General features: G+C 50.0%; 1 protein-coding gene across 1 annotated transcript; it reads right to left on the bottom strand.

Moving 5' to 3' along the window:
• Positions 1-415: 415 nt before the first annotated feature.
• CLDN1 (claudin 1) lies at positions 416-11,726 on the bottom strand. Its single transcript, XM_082288366.1, has 4 exons — positions 11,465-11,726; positions 3,310-3,474; positions 2,762-2,846; positions 416-2,278 (listed from the first exon to the last, which is right to left on the bottom strand). The coding sequence occupies exons 1-4, from the start codon at positions 11,685-11,687 to the stop codon at positions 2,116-2,118; spliced, it is 636 nt and encodes a 211-aa protein (XP_082144492.1). The 5' UTR covers positions 11,688-11,726; the 3' UTR covers positions 416-2,115.
• Between the last annotated feature and the right edge of the window lie 2,641 nt (positions 11,727-14,367).

Here is a 14,367-nt window from a genome sequence, read left to right as displayed (position 1 = left end):
CCTTCCCCCTGCCCCTTCCTGCTCCACCCAGGGTGCAGCCTGCCTTGCCAAGGAGCAGAGCAGACCTTCTGGTTCCTGGGCTGCAATCGGAGCAGATTACTGGGTGAGCTTCTGCCAGAGGCCACAACTGCCTGACTCACTGCAGAAGATCTGTCCCCACCTATGTCTGCTGTAGATACACACGGCTAAACAAACTCCATCCTGGCAGACAGGCTCCCAAAAGCCCAAGTTCCCACTCTTCACTTCCATGTGCACCATTCCAAGTTCTGCTCAAAAACAAGAAATGAAGTAGTAGTCTGATTTTCCTTAAAAAAGTCCATTTATTGAAATTTTTAAAACACTTTGTACAAGTTCCCAATACAAGCATCTGCTCCCTGGCTCAGGGTTAATGCAAATACAAAAGCACAGACTTCAGCAGCTCTTTAATGTGACCTGAGCTGCCATCTCCCAAGACAAGAGGTCTCTCGAGGCAGCTGCTGTGCACAGGCAATTCCCCATGGAGAAGGGGAAGCCACATGGCCCAGCTCCAAGTACAGGCCAACATCAACTCACACCTGAAGCAAATGCTCTGGTTGGTTTCTTTTAGTAACTTTATGCTGCAGGAGTCAGGTAAAACAGAGGTACAAGGCTTGTACAGACCACCAACATGGTACATAGCTCAGCCAGAGGCTCTCCCTGTCTACAGAAGGAAATCAAGAGATCTGATGCCTCTGAACATATACACAATTATAAAGCCTGGTCAGAAGCACCAGTGTCCTTCTATACAAAAAGGTCAAGCTTTGGAGGAGTGGCACCATCCCTTTAGGAATTACAAGACTTAACTCCCAGTGTCAGCCAACACCAAGTGACTGACTGGGTGTTTCAGGGGAAGGGGTGGGAACCTTTGATGAACAGCATTATTATTATTTTTTTTTTGATATGACTCAATATGCAAGGATGGCTACATCTTTAAAATGTTTGTTTCTTCCTCTTTGGTGAGCTTGGATTACAAGCAAATGCCATAACCTTTGGGTCAGTTTTCTTGGAATTTGCCTTCCTATCATCACTGAAAGTGTTTACAAGAAACAGACAGGATGGAATGGCAGCGTGTGAGGTATCCTTGGGGAAACATCAGGGAGTGGCAGTGCATTCAGTTTGCTTTAACACAGCTAGCTGCATCAGGCAAACAGATTTGTTGATCTGCTGCCAAACTAAGCCCAAACAAGGAAGACTCGAGGAAAGAGGAGAGTGTTAAAAGGTAACCTGTAACACACACGAGGGGATAAAGCTTCAAGCTCAGCTGCCAGGGTGGGAACAGGGAGAAACAATCACTGGCAGCTCTTAGTGTCTAAGGAACAGCTACAGCCTCAGAGAAACACAGTGAAAACAGAAGGCAATCCTTTTCCTTGAGCTCTTCCCTGGCACCAGGGAAACCTGCAGATGCTTTGGGAGTCTGATAACTTCTGTGGTCTCTACCTCACACTGCATCTTCCATTGGCCAACAGCATGTGCACAGACAGCGTGGATTTCCACTGAAGTCACAGCAATTTGTTTCTGACTCTTTGTCTGCATGGCAAGGAGGGTGCTGAAGATGATGCCAATAAGACAGTACAAGAGAATTTTATATCTCTTCAAACATTCCTACATGTAAAGTCTTTTCCCCAAAATTATGTTTCCCCTTAAGCTATTGGTTTCATCATTTTGTATATAATATATGTTCCTTTAATTTCTACACACACCACACTGGGCTCTAACTTAATGGGATATGGGACTGAATTGTTACCATCTATTTTTAAAAAAAAAAACCAAAACAAACAACTAAAAAAAGCACCAACATCCGTCTATAAAAACAGTATCATTTTCCCTTTTACTCCCAAAAACTAAACTTAACCCAAGCTTGGAGGTTTCATCTTTCCAGTGGCAATACCTATGAATCTAGGCTAGCCTTCCTCCACGGGCTGGGAGAGAAAGGAGAAGTTATGTCCAGTAGCAAAGAGGATTACAAAAATATACACATTTTTGGGAGAAGAGGAAGGCAGAACCTAGAGCCTGGACTCTGCTCAGGACAGTGGCATTGTAGTGTCCTCTCCAAAATGCTTTCACTACCAGTGCTGGTGGTTCCTCTTCTTTGTTTCATTATACATAATCCTTCCCTGTGGAGGAGGCATTTTTTGGGTAGCCTCGGGTGGGTGGATATGAAGTTTCTCTCCGTGGACAGGAGCAGCAGAGGAAGGATCCCCCCAGTATGGCCAGAGATGCAGCTGCCCAGCCAATGAAGAGAGCTGACCCAAATTCAAATCTAAAGAAAGAAGGGAAAAAGTGAAAATCACTGTAATCCAGGGGTATTACTTGGAGTAATACATTCACACAAAGCAGAAGGAAGCCAAAACTGGGATGGATCTGGCTTCCTGCAAGGCAGCAGCTTGGAGCAGTCAGGCTTTGTTGACCCTCAAAGCTCAGAGCTGGCTTTGTCCAGTATTTTGGGTCACCCCACAGAGCTGTAAGGCCAAGCTCTGTGCAAACCAGGCCTTTAGCATGAAGTGGGGTAAAAATCACAGAAGTCCCACCAGAGAGGTCTCTGGCAGGGATGCTGCCTTAAAGCCAAGACCTAAGAAGCACATGGATAATGAGATCTGGTCCCAGCTCTTCCTGCACAGTTTGGATATAACCCAGCTAGTTCAGAAAATTCCCTTCTTTGTTTTGAGCAACTGCTACTCAAAACTAAGCTCTGTGAGTATTTGTCATGCTGAACTACAGTGTGTTACACCAAAAGGGTCAGTACCTGGTGTTGACAGGGGTGAAAGGGTCATAAAAGGCCCGAGCCACTCTGTTGCCGTACCACGACGTGGCCACCAGTGCTGCCAGACCTGCACGTAAAGAGAGCACAATGTCATGGCTTAAGAAAAAACAATCAGCAGAATCACTGCAGTAGAATCAGCATCTGGAATAAAGCTGAGCTGCTGCTACCCTGGAGGTTCTGAGCTGTTTCAGTTAGTGCTGGTTGGGAGAGAAGGTAAGAACAGATTTGAGGTTTCCCCCAGTTACACTGCAGCAAAGGCAGGACTGCTCTGCTGACAGACTTTTTTCACTGAAGCAAGGTCAAACTCAGCTCTGCCAACAGGTACAGAAAGCATGAAGTCCATACAGAGAGTGCAATGCCAGGGCCAAGATGCCTCAGGTAGCCTGAACTACTGTGTCAAAGTCCTCTAAGCAGTTCCCAGACCAAAATGCTTTTGAAGCAACACATCAAGCCCTTGCACATCCATCACAGGATATATGCCACCTAGGAAACAGCACACTGAACACTCAGCACATCTGTAGGTTACCAACCTGAAATGATGAAGATCACCCCACCGAAGACAGCCATCCTCATCTTCTTCACCTGATCATCTTCCATGCACTTCATGCATTTCATGCCTGTCACAGCAACAAACACTCCGACAAGCCCCAGGAGTATTGAAGCCACCATCAAAGCCCTTGTGGCCTGCAGGCTGCCTGGAAGACATTAGGATTTCAGTTACCCTCAAAGAAAACTCAAGATACAAATCGAAATTCAAATTACTGGGCTCAGCAATCATGTATCTAAATATTCCCACTCCCTGGTACACAGGATACATCCAAGCAAGACATTCCTTTTCAGCTTTAGTCTCAAGACTGTCATGCATCGGGATCAGAGGACTCAGCTTCTTCTAAAATGCATGGCAAACAAGGGCAGGCAGAGGTTTTTGCAGGAAATGACCTGGGAATTGCCCTCAGACATCTTTTGTTCCTTGATCATTTGAATCCCAATTGGAAGGACATATCTGTTTATCAAAAGAAGTATTCAGATTTAGGCTCTACCTTGACAAAGTACTTAAGCACACGTTTTAATATGAATAGTGACATACATATGAATAGTCCCACAGCAGACAGCAAGGCCCCTTAACTGCTCAACACTTCCAAAACCTGTCTTTTATACAAATAACTCAGTGCTGATTTAGATTTTTTCTTGGTGCTAAATTCTCAGTTTGAGTCACAGAGGGTACAAAAATACAATTGCAAAAGAAATAGGATTTTCCCAGCCAATTCAAAAATACTTTGTTTTCTTTTCTACTTAAAATATTTAACTGACTCAAAGACACTCAAACGCTTAAAGAGCCTCTTGTGCTTTGAAGAGTTGGAGCCTGGGGTGATGCCTCCCGTAGGCAAGCATGGAATTTGCCTGATTTCTCAGCAGACAGACTTGATGTACTTTACCCAGGATTTTGGTTTTATATGGACTCATCTGAAGGCATTGACACACTAACGCTAGGAATGTGAGCTACTGAACTCAGATTTTCTTGATAACAAAGACAGAAAGACAAGTAGTGATATAAACAAAGTCATTACTAAAAAAAACCCTCAGGTGACAAAACACCTGACTAGCAGTGCAATAAGAGCCTGAGCTTTATTGTCTGGCAAATCAAGTTTGTTTGAACAGCATGGATTTTAATATACAGCCCTGTAAAGCCCTGAGAACAAACAGGGCTGGTTAATAAAAGGAATAAACTCCAAGGAGCATGCTATAACCAAGGCACAAGTGTCCCCTGACAGAGAATCTCAGGTCTGGAGCTCACCCCTCAAAACGCCCTGACTGCATCCTGATAGAACTCTGCAAAGCATTTCAGGCTTGAACAACTGCAAGATTTAAGCCTTCAACAGAGCACCTGCACACTCAGTCAGGGCTGGCATGGTGAACCCACCCGAGTCCCTGCCACAACAATGGGCTCTGTGGCTCAATCTGAAACTCAGAGCTCACACCTGACACCAGCTAGGAGGAGAGCAAGGCCACACAGCCAGCCCCTGCAGCTCCTTTACTACACTTTGTCCCACAGAACTGCTTGTGCAGGAAAACTCCTGTGACCCACACCAACACCAATCTCTAATTCTGCATTAAAACAGATCTGGATCTGCCCCTTCACACACAACCTTATTGTTCTGTAAATAGATTATGAAACCACTTACACACAACACAAAAAGACAATCAGAGCAACAGGAAGGAACAGATGAGTGTTTGCTTTCTTGGGAAAAAGTCCTCCATCAGCTTGGCTAATATCTCTCCCTTTCTTCAAAGGGGAAGGTGACACACCTCCGCACCACCCATGTGTTAATCAAAACCCATCTGCTGCACCGAGTACAGAAACCCATTAACAAAGCCATTTGTCACTTTAGCATAAATCACCACTGCAGATCCAAACTCGTTTTTAATTGATTTATCTCCAGTGTCAGAGATTACACTCCAAGTATAATTTCTATCTTACAAAAGTAATGCCAATGTTCAGAACTGACAGGTTGCCACCCAGGAAACCCAACTCTGCCTCCATACATTAAATGCCAAATTGTGCCCTACAGCAGCAGCTCCGGAGAGGCCCATGGCTGAATACCAGTTTGTACTACGCATGGGAAACTGTATTTTCGGCAGAGGTACCAAACTGGTTTTATCAAGACTACAGTAAGTTGGGCTCAGTCTTGCTGCAGAAGAAATGACTTTATAGGAGAGGGTTTTGAAAGAGATCTTTCATGAAGCTCAAAATAGGCAATGCTATCTTCTAAAAACTAGAAAACCAATTATAAGGGTGGGAAGAAACATTTCACCTTCACACACAGTGCCAAGGGACAAACACAGGGAAATGCTGGAAAAAGTTTATACGACCTCTAAAAACCCAACTATGAAACCCACTAAAATCTCAAGATGTTTAAGTATTAACTGGATGCATGCCACGACAGCTTTGCAGGAGCAGCCGAACAAAATACAGCATTGTGAGCATTCCCCAGGGCTGCCCACTCTCAGCAGACGCTGGTGGGACAACTCCTGGTGCCCTCACCCCCTCCTCATGCATGGCTCCATGGCATAAAGGGACAGAAGTATGTAGGAAACTCGATGTGGGACAGAAAAACAGGTTGGAGCCTTTGCAGAACATTCTGTTCCTTTGTCCCAAGAAGCTGTAATGTGCCATGACTGTGTTAGCCAGCCATCCTCCACCCGCCCCGAGCTCCCAGCACAGCCTGGGAGGCAGCGCTTTTGTCCTCCTACCACTTTTGCAATGTGTGCAGTGCACTGGCCACAGTTAATCATCATACAAGCTCCCAGTTATTAACTATACATTAACAGATGCGCTGTCAGTGGAAGCTTCACATCCACGGGCTGGGAAAGCTATTTTAATAATAGTTCTGTTGTTCACACGGGCCTTTCCAGATGCTTTAAAAATCCAAAATTATACAAGTACAATATTGTCTCAACCTGCTAAACAGGACAGGCTACCGACAGCAAGTAGAAGTAATCCACAGCGATTTAACTTTACAACTTCTACCATATTAGAGGGAAAACAGGATTTCCCCAACACTCCTTGCTGCTGCAACTGTCTCGCCAACAGGAACAGGAAAGCCCAGGCAGTCTTGGGAGCCCTTGGGGAAAAAACAGTCCTACACAAGGTGAGACAAACTGGTCTGGCACCAAACAACAGCTATCAGACAGCAACAGTATTTTGTCAACATAAACCAGTATTGACTCTGAAGCCAAGCCTTTTGATTGCTGGTTAGCAATGAGAGACATGGCCTGAAAAGCCCACAGCAAGAACTGAAGAACAGAGGCGTAAAACTACTGAAGACAGTTAATAACATATTTGCATTCTGCAAGGCCTAAAATAACAAACATGCTGCTGCAGATAACACCTGTTTCACAGAATAAGCCCCACTTGTTTTAAAAACATTCTAACAAACCATTCAGAATTCTTGTTAGTGGTTTCTGAAGCTTAAGTAATACTTTTTCCTTCCCATAACTATCAGCTGAGACAGAAGTAATTGCTGGTAACTGCTTAGTTATATAAAAAAGTACTTCAGTATTTCACCTGCAGATGTTTGAGGGTTTTTCTATCATCCCATTTCCTTATTCAATGTGTTTATGTCATTTATATTACAGAAAAGCTGTTGGGAAAGTGCCATGGGATTTTTGTAATGCCTGTTTGTAACGCAAAATTGCTGTAATGGCTCTGCGTGCAGATTATTCTCTGATAGGGATGCTCATCAACTGCCTTAATTTAAAATAAGGACTTTTCCTTCCCTTCCCATGGGCCTCCATCCAGCTAACTGATGACAGAATACAGGTGAGACAGATGCTGTGCAGCTCCCTCTAATCCTTAGGAGGGAAGTTCCCCAGGAGCTACAAGCACCCCTGCAGTATAGGAAGCATGTTCCACTGTCCGCTTCCAAGAGAAGTCAGCAGCCTTCAAAGCCTTCCCACCGGGGTTTCACGAAAGCTGGATCCCCTGGAAGGAGAGGGATCTGAGATCCTGCTGGTCTGCCCCGCCTGCATTCGAAAGTTACTTTTGTGCAGTAGAGAGCAAGCAGTTAACAGCTTCAGAGGTGGCCAGCAAACATCTCTCACACTTCGCAGTCGTTCTCACTGCACCCAAAAGCTGCTAATGGCTTGGAGGCTTTCAACCCCCTTACCAGACCCTGCAAAGGCCCACCCTGCATACCCATCAGCATCAGATTCCAATCTGCACACTTTTAAAGTGCCTCCCTACAAGTCTAGAAGACGGTACAGAGGTATCGAGGCAGAGCAGGGACTCTGGGTCCTGTTTTTTGACAAAATGGGAAGGTTGGGAACTCCCCACTGCATGCCCAGTGCAAAGAGGCAAGTTCAGTAGGTAACAGTGGGCTTGTACGCTGCGTATCTGAAAGCACGTAAGGTTCAATGTCCTCCCTCCTACGCTCACTGACAAAGATTGGTGGCAAGACAAGCATGGTACCACCATTTCCAGGTTCCTGGTCAGAGGAGACCTGGGCAGCCTGTTTTCCCACAAAGCTTGGAAATTCCCTTACCAAGAGATTTAGTAACACATAGTAACAGCTAAAGCTGCTTAGAAGCTGCTTGTAGAGCAATAAAGCCGGTGTGTTGCAACAGACTCCCGTCCCCTCTTGCAGACACACCAGGGCACTGCACAGGAACAGCCTCGGTGGCATTCCAAGTAACCCTCTACCTTCTCAAAGCCAGCACAAGTGAGACTTTTATCGCTCAATCATGATTTTTCATCAGGAAGGAACAGGGATTGAGAAACACGGTAGCAAATTAACCCTTAACCCACATGAAAGCACAGATACCACCAGCAGGTTCTACCTGCTTAATCAAGATCTAAAGATGGGAGAATTGGACACATGTCCCTCATGCTTTGTCCCTCCCTGGGCCACCCTCCCAACTCCCCTACCACCAGAACTGAGCAGCAGTAACCTGAGCATGAACCGTTCCTTCCCCCACCCATGCTCTTCCCCAGCTCCTGGAACAGGCTCAGCCAGGGTGGTGGTAAAGGTGTAGGAGGGAAGATTTCACATTTCAGCGATGTTGCTTGACCCAGAGGGCATTCAAAACCTTGTTTATTTTCTGGGCTAGGGCACAAAGGCTCATTGTGGATGTACTAGGTTTGGTGATGAATTGATAGGTGAGTCTCAGCTTGTCTCAAGCACAGAACCTCTCCCAGCAAAACCAAACAGGTCGATGAGTATCTTCAGCTATAACAGCCTAGACAGGATCCAGAACATCTGCTCTGAACAGGAGAACGCGATTAGGTGGGGCTGAAAACTTTCAGAGAAAGGTACCAGGAGCCCTACTCTCTCCTGTCTGAGACCATCCCCCTGAGACTCCGAGGAGTACAAAGCTGAGCTAAGCTCCATGGACCATGCTGGAGGGCCACAAGAACAATGCTGAGGCTGTGCAATAAAGCCTTGTTGCAAGGGTGGCATTTGTTGTCTGAATGTCTGCGTGTGGCCACACACTGCTTTTCACGTAAGCCAGCAAAACGCAGCCTTTCTGTTGCCTGAATAGGAGCAGTGACATAAGCCCTCAGCTGAACACAGCTGCGGGAGAAGTGCCAGCATGGGTGCACTCCAGCAGTGTGCCCACACGGGCAGCTGGAGGCCCCTCGGTTGGCTAATGGTGCTCATCAGCTTCTGCCAACCCCATCTCTGCCTTGCAGCCAAACACTGACACATCCAGAGCAATGGCAACAGCTATCAGATACTCCAAAGCTTGCTGGCAAAGCCTTCCAGCATTCCCACAAACACGAGTTACTGCAGGTGCAAGAAGGTTCAGTCCTTTCCACAGGGACAACGTAATTACAGATCTGAGCCTCTCCCATCAGCACATGAGGCTCTGACATGTGGCTCAGAGCACCTGGGGCATGTGAAGCTCTGGCAGGAAAGCGTGGCCAGACAGAAGTTCTGCCCACACAGCTGTGCCACCTTCACCAGGACTCAGATGAATGCAGTAAGGGAACTCTCCACTGCACCTGTCCCGGGGTGTGGCTGTTGAATTGGCTATAAGCGGTTTGGGGGTTTTGTTTGGTCTTTTTTTTCGCACCTCCATCCAAACCAGCATCGCAAGTCCCTGCCCAAGCCCATGTGGCTGTAAGACCTTTAAGGGATATGAGGAGGGAAAACGACAGATAAGGTGTATTTCCCCAGGCATGATCCGCTTTCAAACGGGAAAGGCACAGCCTAAGCAAGCTGAGGGACCGCAAGAACGAGGAGTCTTTTTGCCAGCCCTCACTGATTTTCCCTGTGAGGATAACATCCCCTGTGATATTTGAGAATTCTCATGCATTCTGTCCTGCAGAGCTCAGAAAAGGCCACTACAAGCTCAGCCTCGGTCCCCATCACCTCCCTCCCTTGCAGCCCTGGAAGAGAAGAGCCCGTATTGTTCAAGGGACAAAGGTGAGGGGAGCAGCTGGTTTCGGCGCTCAGTCCTGAATGGGCCAGGTCCGGAGGGCCTGGGGCAGGTTTTGGGGAGTCTGTTCAAGGCGGGCTCCGCAGGTGGGTCTCATTTACAGCACAAAGGGCTGTATACAGCCCCCGAGGCAAGGTTACCTTTCGCAAGCTATCCAGGGGGTGGATGGAGATTCCTCAGCCGCTGCTGGCATCTTCGCCCCCCACCTCCAGTGAGAGATAAGAGGCTTGAAGCTGATCTTACACATAATTACCACTCCGGACTGTGCGCTCAGCCCTGCCCCGATTAGCACAGCCCCGCACCCTGCGAGTGCCAAGTGGGTGCGCAGCACTCCCGATGGGAGCAATCCGCACCTGCACCAGCTGCAGGGCCCACGGGGGCTTGGGGCAAGGGAGCAGGAGAGACTGATGTGGGCTGGCCACGAAGGTGGGTCCGGCTTCTCCGCGGGACATACAGGAAGGGCCGAAGCAACCGGACTCGGGGACACTCCCCGCGGACCTCGGCTTACGTGAAACTGCCTGCTCGTTCCTTTGGGAAGGAGAAGGTGACCAAGGTGGCAATTATTATTTTATTAATTAGGGAAGGATGAGGGTGCTCCAGGACTCGGGATGAGACGAGGGGTATTGAGAAAGGAGTGAATTTTTTTTAACCCCTTTGGGTGTCAGCATAAGTTATCTGCCCCAGCGCTCTAGAAACAGCCCTCTGTGTGGCTCCAGCTCGGCTTGAGCATCCGAATGACACCCCAGCAGCCAGGCTGATACCCCAGCCAGCCGGGCTGCAGCTCCTGCCTGCATGAGATGGCTTTGCCGCCCCAGGACAAGATAAGAGACCCAAACACTATCTCGGCACACCGACCTGCCTAAAAACTACAGGCAGTGCTACCTGGGCAGGAAGCCAGCTCACCTGCCAGCCCTCTGCTTAAAAGCCCCACGGGAGCAGCAGCGACTTTCCCAGGAAACAAAAGACCAAAACAGTCAAAGGCAAATAGGACCCGTGCTCCAAAAGCCCACTCCGGCCACGCTGCTGAGCTCTGCTCCTGCTCAGCCGTGCCCAACCAGGGCTGCCCAGTCCTTCGCGGGACCTCCACAGCCAAAAGCTCTTGTTCGCAAACAAGGCGCTTTCCGGAACACGCGTAGAGAATCTGACCTTTCCTCCCCCCGGGACATTTTCTGGAGGGGGACGGGCAGGGGGATGCGGGGCAGCTCCTGCTCCTGCCCGGGCACTGCCCCCCGGGCGCCCCCGCTCCCCGCCCGGGGAGGAGGCACTGCCGAGGGTGCCCCAAAAGACCGTCACCGGGGAGTGACCCCCAGCTCCGGCAGGGAGAGCCAGCGGGGAACCCCAAGAAACACGCATCCGACCCCCGACAGGATTACGAATCATGAAAGAGATGGGGGACCCCGAGCCCCGCACCTTCAGCCCCGAAGGGACAGGCTGAGTAAATCCAACGGGACAGAGACCATGACACCCGAAAGGAGTGGCACCCCCATCGCGACAGGCACTCGGAGGGGCGAGGGGACGACACGGATGACGACGACGGAGACAGGACACTGGACGTGCAACAGGACTGGCAAACCCAGTCTAAGTACTTCAGCCTGAGCTTCCACAGGACCGACACCGACACGGGGTAATGGCCCTGCGGGACTGGTACCCTCCGCCCCGACCGGAGCAAGAGGCGCTGGGGCGGAGGGGACAGCCCCGACGGGACGGACACTCCAACACCCTCACCACTTCCCAGCCCCAACTTACTCTCCAGCTTGAGCAGCGAGTCGTACACCTTGCACTGGATCTGCCCCGTGCTCTGCATGGCGCACGACATCCACAGCCCCTCGTAGAGCGCCTGGGCCGTGACAATGTTGTCCCCCGCGTAGGATGCCATCTTCCACTGGGGCATGGCGGTGCTGATGATGATGCCGATCCAGCCGAGGAAGGCCATGACGAAGCCCAGGAGCTGCAGCCCTCCGCTGGCCATGTCTGCGGGCCCGGGGGACGGTGGCGGCGAGGGGACCGAGAGCGCGCGCCGCACTGCCCCGCGCGCCGCTCTGCCGCCCGCGCGCCGCCCCGCGCGCCTCTTAAACCCGCGCGCAGCGCGCCCCCTGCCGGCCGCGCCCCGGCCCCGCCCCGCGGGGCTCCCGCGGCCCGCGCAGCCCCGAACGCGACCCCTCCCTCAGGGTTTCGGCCTGACCCACAGCCCCAGGTGACCCCTCCCTCAGGGTTTCGGCCTGACCCATAGCCCCAGGTGCCCCCCGCCCCGCCCTGCCCCTCCCTTTGGAGAAAGGCCTCGTGGAACGGTCCCTTCTCTCCCCCACAGCGGGATGAGGTGGCACCTCTGGATGTTTTGGCACCTCCGAAGGGTGCCCTGGTTGTGCTCGTGGATCTGCCCCCTCCTAGAGCTGGGGGTCCTGAGAGTGAGAACCCCCTCTTGCTTTCCTTGGGACTGGCAGCCCGCTGCTGTTCTTCACCTGCTGGAGCTGTAAACTTGGCTGTCCCTCCCTCCAGGAGCCAGCACAGTGGGCAGGGAAGTGGGGATGGGGCTGTGCCGGTTCCACTTGTCCAGTTGCTGCATGTGTGACCACCTTGCCCAGCCACCTCAGTGCTGCCAGGCAAGGCAGGGGGGCATTCCCCTCCTGGCAGATTCGCTGCCTGGCTCCTGGACATGCAGCACACGTGGGACAACCAGCTACAGAGGAGGCAGTAGAGCAGTCATGGGAATTATGAGTACTACGATTTTGAAGGGCTTTCAGAGAGGCAGCTGTGCAAACACTCATCATCCACGTACAAATCCAAACTTTTGAACCTACCATTTTAGTAAGAACAGTGTCCCGTACACCTCTGCGTTAGTGGGAGAAATTTCACTTCAGTGACTTGCTAAATTTTCTTGAACCAGGGGATTACAGACCAGGAAGGAGTGTCCTCTCTCTTGGGTGTGTGTTTGTCCAGTTACTATAGTTTCCCTTTCTCTTGCGTGAATATTTGAATATTGACACATCCGGACTCAGAACAGGCCAAGTGAAGAAATGCTGTCTCCTTCAGAGGGCATGGCACGAGCTGGGTGGTGCTGCCTGCTCTCACCACAGGCTGGATGGAGGGGTCCTTCAGCCTGGACCTGCTGTAATCCCAGACTCTGAGATAAACAGGTGGTAATTCCTGATAAAGGTCCTGCTGGAGGTACGGATGGGGTTGCATTGTTTTGACACCGTGTTTTGCTGCATTCTGATGACTTAGGAGATTTTGCTGGAGCTGCTTCCTGAGATTTGCAAACAGACAAACAGGCTCATGATTACCTACCTGTCCTGTGCAATGCCGGGGGGTCAAAGGGGAGAAAAGCCACTGCAATCTTGTCCGACCGGACAGATACAAAGCAAGGCTGTTTTGCTCTGGAAACACTTGGGGCTGCAGGTCCCCACTGTCCAGGCAGCAGTGCTGGTGTGATGAAATCCACCCCAGTTGCCTGGTAGCAAACTTTTACAGTCATGTTTTTTTCACTTTCGAAGGAATAGGGAGCTGTGACTCTGCATCTGAAGAATTTTCAGTTTTCCTGTGTCTCCATGGACCACAGTTTCATACTTCTGGGAGTGAAGAAGAAGAAAGCAGTAAAGTTTTCTTTGGCAATGCAGAGATAACAAAGTAGATGCATTTATCTGCGTATTCATGAAGAACTCTGATACAGGGAGCAGGGAAACCAGCATGGTGCTGGCTATTGGAGCTGGTTCCTGTGAGGAACAATCCCTTGCCTGGTAAAAAGGCAGGGCAGAAACTCATGTGAATCTGAGGAGAGCAGTTAGGAGTGTCTGGATTTGATCATTGACATCTGCATAGTCATTTCAGTCCAAGAGTGTCCATCTGCCAAGGAATGTGCAGTGTTTCCAGTGCTTCAGAGCACTGAGCTGACTCACCCCTTTCCTGACCCTCCTGCCAGCCCCCACTCCGACAGATTGGGCAGCTCCTCACTGACTCCTGCAGGGCAAGGTCAGATCTGGACAGGGTTAAAAGCTACCAAGACACTTTTAGCAGGTTTAGATCCTTTGTCTACAGGCTCTAAGCAGCCAGGACATGGGGGAACAGAACCATTCTGTATGGGAAGGACTTGGACTTCATGCTGAACTTTCTAGGAAAGCACAGGGAGGAGTCCCGGGTGCCAATGATCCGACTGTACTTGTACTGGGAGGGACATCAAGAGTGGTCTTGGGGAAATGCAGCCACCAGCATGTGATGTGTGTTGTAGCACCCTGACCATGCTGCTAGCTCTTGGATGGACTGAAATTCATGACCACTCTGTCCTTGGGAAAATTTGACTTAGGATTTATCTTAGAATTTATCCTGGTGGCACTTTTGAGACAGTTTGTGCCAAATCTGTCTGTAGTGTGAGTCTGACTGCTTGCTCATACAGTAGGACAGCATGTGTGCTCAGTTTCTTCCCCTTCCAGGAGGCCACGGAACTTACACTGGAGACAGCAATATTCTGTGAGGGTTACTGAGGGATTGCAGCCTATATCTGCCTGGAGATGGACGCTGTGCTCCTGAGGGGCTGTACAGCCATCCCACTACTCCTCTGTCCCTGATGGTGCTGCACTGGGCAGTGCTACTGGGTGACAGCGTGGCCTTGGGTCAAACAAAGCCGATGAAAGGCAATAAGGACACACATCCATGTG

This window comes from Coloeus monedula (assembly GCF_965178545.1).
Source record: "Coloeus monedula genome assembly, chromosome: 10".
NCBI lineage: Eukaryota > Metazoa > Chordata > Aves > Passeriformes > Corvidae > Coloeus > Coloeus monedula.
The sequence above is the reverse complement of the archived record's forward strand: the minus strand, read 5'-3'. Positions and strand labels throughout refer to the sequence as shown.